This window comes from Myotis nattereri (genome assembly GCF_964212035.1).
Source record: "Myotis nattereri genome assembly, chromosome: 2".
NCBI lineage: Eukaryota > Metazoa > Chordata > Mammalia > Chiroptera > Vespertilionidae > Myotis > Myotis nattereri.
In genome coordinates this window covers 178568977-178575814 of record NC_138076.1, presented here as the reverse complement: position 1 = coordinate 178575814, position 6838 = coordinate 178568977, and the positions used below count along the sequence as shown (strand labels likewise).

The 6838-nt window shown below is 45.8% G+C and overlaps 1 protein-coding gene across 1 annotated transcript; it reads left to right on the top strand.

Moving 5' to 3' along the window:
• Positions 1-4368: 4368 nt before the first annotated feature.
• Positions 4369-5934, top strand: LOC308513952 (F-box only protein 31-like; the record flags this gene model as incomplete). Its single annotated transcript, XM_081084003.1, has 1 exon — positions 4369-5934. The coding sequence occupies exon 1, from the start codon at positions 4447-4449 to the stop codon at positions 5932-5934; it is 1488 nt and encodes a 495-aa protein (XP_080940129.1). The 5' UTR covers positions 4369-4446.
• Positions 5935-6838: the final 904 nt, after the last annotated feature.

The following is a 6838-nucleotide window of genomic DNA, read 5'->3' as shown; positions in this document are numbered from 1 at the left end:
TAGACACATTCTAATACTTCACTAGTCCCTCACCCTCTCAGATACAGGATCTTGCCCGTTACTATGTGGATGTGGTGATTCAGACAGAAGTACTACTGTATAAAATCCCCCCTGAGGAATAGCCAGAAGGGGGCGCCACTAAGGCAGCAAAGCCAGTGTTTCCCACAGCATAACCAGGCCTCATTGTTACCTATAATGAGGGTACCCTGCACTTTCCACCTCCTGAATTACACGTTGGTTTGTAAGCTGATTTGTTTTGGTGTCCTTGCGTCTTTCTCATTTTCCTTGTTTGAAGGGCAGGCCTGGGTAAAGATTCATTCATTTTATGGCTAATATTGGGCTGACACAAGTTAAATGGGTGGATGGATGGATGGATGGATGGATGGATGATGGGTGGGTGAATAGATAGAGAGAGAGATAGATAGATAGATAGATAGATAGATAGATAGATTGATTTTATGAAAGAAGGTCATCTAACTAGATGGAAATGTTGTTTATAGCTAGCTTTTCCTAGGATTCTTTGGAAAAAGAATTCTGTTAGATCTTGAAAAGAGATAAATTTCACACCTTGAAAGGAGATAAATTTTTCACAAATTCAGGAACCTGGACATGATTCTCTGCTTATTCACATAATAACTTAAAAGACTATTTCAAGTAAGTGTGTATTTCAGTATTAAATGCACAACTGACTAGAACAGTGATGGCGAACCTTTTGAGCCCGGCGTGTCAGCATTTTGAAAAACCCTAACTTAACTCTGGTGCCATGTCACATATAGAAATTTTTTGATCTTTGCAACCATAGTAAAACAAAGACTTATATTTTTGATATTTATTTTATATATTTAAATTCCATTTAACAAAGAAAAATCAACCAAAAAAATGAGTTCGTGTGTCACCTCTGACACGCGTGCCATAGGTTCGCCATCACTGGACTAGAAGCTTAGCGTTTCCTGACTGGACAAGAGCTTTGCGCACAACCCCTGTGTAAGAAAACAACAACAACACACGTTCTGAAAGCTACTGAAATTCTGTTCCAGGTGCTTGTACCCTGAATTGAAATTTAAAGGCTGTGGGCACTTCTGGGACCTCCAGAAAATGCTTTGGTTTCTGCCATCTATTCTCACACCTGTACTCATCACTGAACAGCTGCAGACTAGCCAGTTCTGCCCAAACTTCAGGGATGAGGAAACTAGAGCCTGCTGCTCAGTCCCTTGAAAAGTGAGAAACAGGCTTATCAGAAGCCAGACATCAAAGAATGTTTCCTCTGACTTGTGTGTGTGTAGCCTTCCTTGGCTTGAAACTATGCAAGTATCAGAATTGTTATCTTGTTTACTCTTCACTTACATTTCTACTATCAGATTAACTAGAAGGTTCCCTATGGTCCATTTCCTGAGGAGAAATGTGATTGTCTGTTATTCAGGCAGTGGGAAGTATTTACTGAGAACTCAGACAACTCGGGTCTCAAGCTAAGTGCTAGAGAGGAGAAAGAAAAAGAGCCTGGTGGGAAAAAAGGAGACATATGTAAAACTTTAGACAAAAATAAATAAATAAATAAATAAATAAAAATAAAAGAGCCTGTCTCGGCCAGGCTAAGTCTGGAGACAAAATTATAAAATATGAGCTAATCAGAGAATAAATGGGTACTAAAGTGAGAGATACAACAGCTGCAGTACACGTTCTGAAAATGAAATGATTTTCGTAAGATCACTGAATGATTTTCGTAAGATCACTGTAGTGTTTATCTGAAACTTGGGATTTGACTAATGAGTAGCGTTTTATTTCTGAGTAGCGGGGGAGTGGGGGTGGGAGAGAGAATGAACAAAATCATGGGAGAATCCTCCAATGAGCAAATCATGGGAGAATGTCCAATGGCAAAATGCAAACTTGGTGTGACAAAACAGAAACCAATATGGGGAAAGCAATATGCTTTAGGGGGGTTAGTCTATAGAAGATTAGACACCCCGAAGAGGCTAGCTAGAATGTGGGCAAGGAGGCTGTTACAGAAATGTAGGCAGGGGGTAATTTAGACCTGAACTAAGCACAAGAGAAAGAGGATCCAAGAGGAATTTTAATGGAAGTGTCCAAAGGTCATATAATGTTTCTAATTAAAAAGAAACAGTAGAAGATGGCGGCATAGGTAAACAAACACCGGAGATTGCTGCCTCGCAAAACCACTTCGAAAATACAACTAAAAGACGGAACGTACATCATCCAGAACCACAGGAAGGCTGACTGAGTGGAAATTCTACAACTAGAAGGAAAGAGGAAAGCATACCAAGACTCAGAGGAGATGCAGAAGTAAAATACAAAGGTTCAGTGCTGTGTGTGGAGCGGGCTGGCGGCTGAGGGCGCAGTTGTCTGTTTCAATCGGGAGGGAGTCTCAGGCTCTGGGCTCCAGTTACAGGCGAGTCTCTGGGGACCAGACTCAAATGGGAGAAGCGAAACTGTCTGGCATCGGTCGGAACTCAAGGGCAGCTTTCTCTCCAAGGTACTTGCAGCGGTTTCTGGGACACTGAGAGGTAGAGCCTCTGGGGACCTGGGGACGGGACTGAGAGCAGCCATAACTGCTCGCTCCGCCCACCCCGTTGATCCCCTGCGACCCACCCTGCCCAAGCCCTGCACAGAGGCATTTGCTGGATAGCCTCAGGCAAAGGCTAGCTTAGCACCTCCCTAGAGGACAGAAGTCCTCCCACTGCAGACACAGCTGATTCTCACAGCCAGTTGGCCTGGAGGTCAAATCCCCCCCAGTGTTACCTACAACAATCAAGGCTTAACTATAACAAGACTGCGCACAAAGACCACTAGAGGGTGCACCAAGAAAGCATAAAAAAAATGCAGAGACAAAGAAATAGGAGACAAATGACAGAAATGGAGGAAAGCAAACTGCTGGATATAGAGTTCAAAACCACACTTTTAAGGTCTTTCAAGAACTGTCTAGAAGCCGCCGATAAATTTAGTAAGGCCCTCGAAAAGACTGGTGAGACCGCTGATAAATATAGTGAGATCCTCAAGAAATCTACTGAGACTCTCGATGTTGTGATAAAGGACCAACTAGAAATTAAGCATACACTGACTGAAATAAAGAATATTATACAGACTCCCAACAGCAGACCAGAGGAACACAAGAATCAAGTCAAAGATTTGAAATGCGAAGAAGCAAAAAATGCCCAACCAAAAAAGCAAAATGAAAAAAAAGAATTCGAAAATACGAAGATAGTGTAAGGTCCTTCCGGGACAGCTTCAAGCATACCAACATCCGAATTATAGGGGTGCCAGAAGATGAGAGAGAGCAAGATATTGAAAACCTATTTGAAGAAATAATGACAGAAAACTTCCCCTACCTGGTGAAAGAAATAGACTTACAAGACCAGGTGGTGCAGAGAATCCCAAACAAAAGGAATCCAAAGAGGACCACACCAAAACACATCATAATTAAAATGCCAAGAGCAAAAGACAAAGAGAGAATCTTAAAAGCAGCAAGAGAAAGAAACTCAGTTACCTACAAGGGAGTACCCATACGACTGTCAGCTGATTTCTCAACAGAAACTTTGCAGGCCAGAAGAGAGTGGCAAGAAATATTCAAAGTGATGAATACCAAGAACCTACAACCAAGATTACTTTATCCAGCAAAGCTATCATTCAGAATTGAAGGTCAGATAAAGAGCTTGACAGATAAAGAAAAGCTAAGGGAGTTCATCACCACCAAACCAGTATTATTATGAAATGCTGAAAGGTATCCTTTAAGAAGAGGAAGAAGAAGAAAAAGGTAAAGATACAAATTATGAACAACAAATATGCATCTATCAACAAGTGAATCTAAGAATCAAGTGAATAAATCATCTGATGAACAGAATGAACTGGTGATTATAATGGAATCAGGGACATAGAAAGGGAATGGACTGGCTATTCTTTTTTAAAAAAAATATATTTTATTGATTTATTACAGAGAGGAAGGGAGAGAGATAGAGAGCTTAGAAACATCAATGAGAGAGAAACATCAATCAGCTGCCTCCTGCACATCTCCTACTGGAGATGACCGGAATCGAACCCGGGACCTTTCAGTCCGCAGGCCGACACTCTATCCACTGATCCAAACCGGTTTCGGCAAGGACTGACTATTCTTGGGGGGAAAGGGGCGTGGGGGATGCGGGAAGAGACTGGACAAAAATCATGCACCTATGGATGAGGACAGTGGGTGGGGAGTGAGGGCGGAGGGTGGGGTGGGAACTGGGAGGAGGGGAGTTATGGGGGGAGAAAAAGGAACAAATGTAATAATCTGAACAGTAAAGATTTAATTAAAAAAAAAAAAAGTCCTACAATTGGCGCCTCTCTGAGGGGGCGTGGCTAGACTCTGGGGGCGTGGCTGGACTCCAGGGCGGATCGAGCCAGTTTAAACCCGGCTGAGGAGCAGAGGCCCCGGCTGTGGTGGCGGTTACACGTGGCGGCATGGAGGAGTGCGCTGGCCTCTGCGGCGTGGGCTCTTCGCGGGGACATCGGTGTCATCAGAAGCGCCAGCCCCCAGTTGAAACGGCAGTGGCCGGCGGCAAACGGCGTCCTCAGGAGTGCCAGCGCCCAGCTGAGACGACAGCGGCCCACAGCAAGCCGTCCCCGGCAGAAAAGCACGTGGAGGTGGACGCGGGGAGTGGAGGAATCGCGAGCCCCATGCCGCCCCCGCCCCCGCCGCCCCCGCACTGCTCGCTGCAGGACCTGCCGGTGGAGATGCTGGTGGAGATCTTTGCCTTGCTCCCCGGCACCGACCTGCCCAGCCTGGCCCAGGCCTGCACCAGATTCCACCACATCCTGCACATCGACAGCATCTGGAGACGGCGCTGCCGCGAGGAGTTTGGCGTTCGTGAAAACCTGCAGAACCCGGAGATGATGGGTATGTCTTACCGAGAATTCTATGCGAAGCTGTTCCCATACAGACACATTTTGGGGTTGTGGCAGCTAAATTTTAGCTGCAGAACACTGCTGAATGTCGCGGTGGACGGCTTATGCATTACTGGCGGGATGTACAGGCCTTCCCTTAAGCCCCGTGTGCGGGGCCCAAGACATTTCAAGCCCTCGTTCAGAATTCGCCTGACGGAGCGGAAATCAGCCGCGGTGGAGTGCATGGCCGGCCTCGGCAGGCCCCACCACGGCCACATGCAGATCCAGGAGGACAGGCTCACCATCCAGTGCAGGAGGACCGACCACCGAACGGGTTCACCAACGCGGCTCAGGGGAGAACGGGGGCCGGGGCGGGTGCAGGAGGACAGACAGCAGTATGACTGCCCGACCTACCGCCGCCTCTACCTCCCGCTGCGCCGCCCGGACGACCTCATCAGGCCAGGCCTCTTCCACCGCAAATACAACGCCTTCGGCCCGACGACCGTCATGCTCAGCTTCCACGGGAAGTACGCCAGGGTCACCAGGCTCATGGGGATCGGCACGAAGGCGCTAGAGATCCACCTCCTGCGCCGCATCCAGCTGCGAGATGGCGAGATCTTCCGCGACTTCAACGAGCTCTCCCGCGTGGTCCGGGAGATGGACGAGCAGGTGACCCGGGAGCAGCAGCAGCAGCGAGAAGACGGGACTGAGGAAAGCCAGGGCCATGGCTGGCAGAGCGCTGCCCAGCCCAGCGCCGGGGAGTCCGGGGCCGCAGCTTCGGAGGAGCAGCCTGTCCCATTTGTGCTGCCTGTGGGCGTGCGCTCAAGTGACCAGAACTACCCCCAAACCTGCAGGATGTGTTTCTATGGCATGGACGTTGATCCCTTCGCCTACCCCAGGCACTGCTGCCCTGGAGTCTTCATCCTGTTCGATGAGGACCACTTCGGGTTCATCTGGTTGGAGGAGAGATACTTCTTCTGGTACGGCAGAGTCCACGACACCTTCCCGAATGTGGAGGCGCCATCCCCGCAGGCCTTCCTGGAGATGCTCAAGGACATTGTCTAGTTTTATATTTTAATCTGAATAATTCTTTACTGGCAATTTTTTCAATAGTTTTTCTTCATTTATAAATCTTAAGTGGTTTCCCATTGCTTATAAAATTGAAACAAAATCTTTTCAAACAGCTGTATTGAAGTATAATTAACTTATTATATAAATAAACTACTGTTGATTAAAAAAATAAAAAGAAACAGTAGAGATCAGAATTTAATGAATAACAATAATTTTCCCTCTGATATCATTTTCGTCTTTAGAAATGCTTTTGACTTTACAAGTGTAGTCCTATAAAGTCTTCTGTCTTTTTCTTTTTTCTTTTTTTTTTGCACCAACAAATTGGAAAATATTTTTATTTTATTATTTTATTTTTTTGATTATAAAATCAGTGTTTATTAACATACAGTTCATTTTCAAAATTTAAAAAATTAATACTTTTTTTTATTGCTTAAAGTATTACAAAGGGTATTACCTATGTGTCCATTTTTCCCCCCCGCCCTAGACAGTCCCCTAGCCTCCCCTATCCCCCAATGTCTTATGTCCATTGGTTATGCTTATATGCATGCATACAAGTCCTTTGGTTGATCTCTTACCCCCCTACCTCCTGCCCCCCAACCCTCCCCGGCCTTCCCACTGCAGTTTGACAATCTGTTTGAGGCAGCTCTGCCTCTGTATCTATTATTGTTCAAAAGTTTATAATGGTTTCTATTACCCATGAATGAGTGAGATCATGTGGTATTTTTCCTTCATTGACTGGCTTATTTCACTTAGCATAATGCTCCATCCATGCCGTTGCAAATGGTAAGAGTTTCTTTTTAGAGCAGCATAGTATTCCATCGTGTAGATGTACCACAGTTTTCTAATCCATTCATCTACTGATGGACACTTAGGCTGTTTCCAGATCTTAGCTATGGTG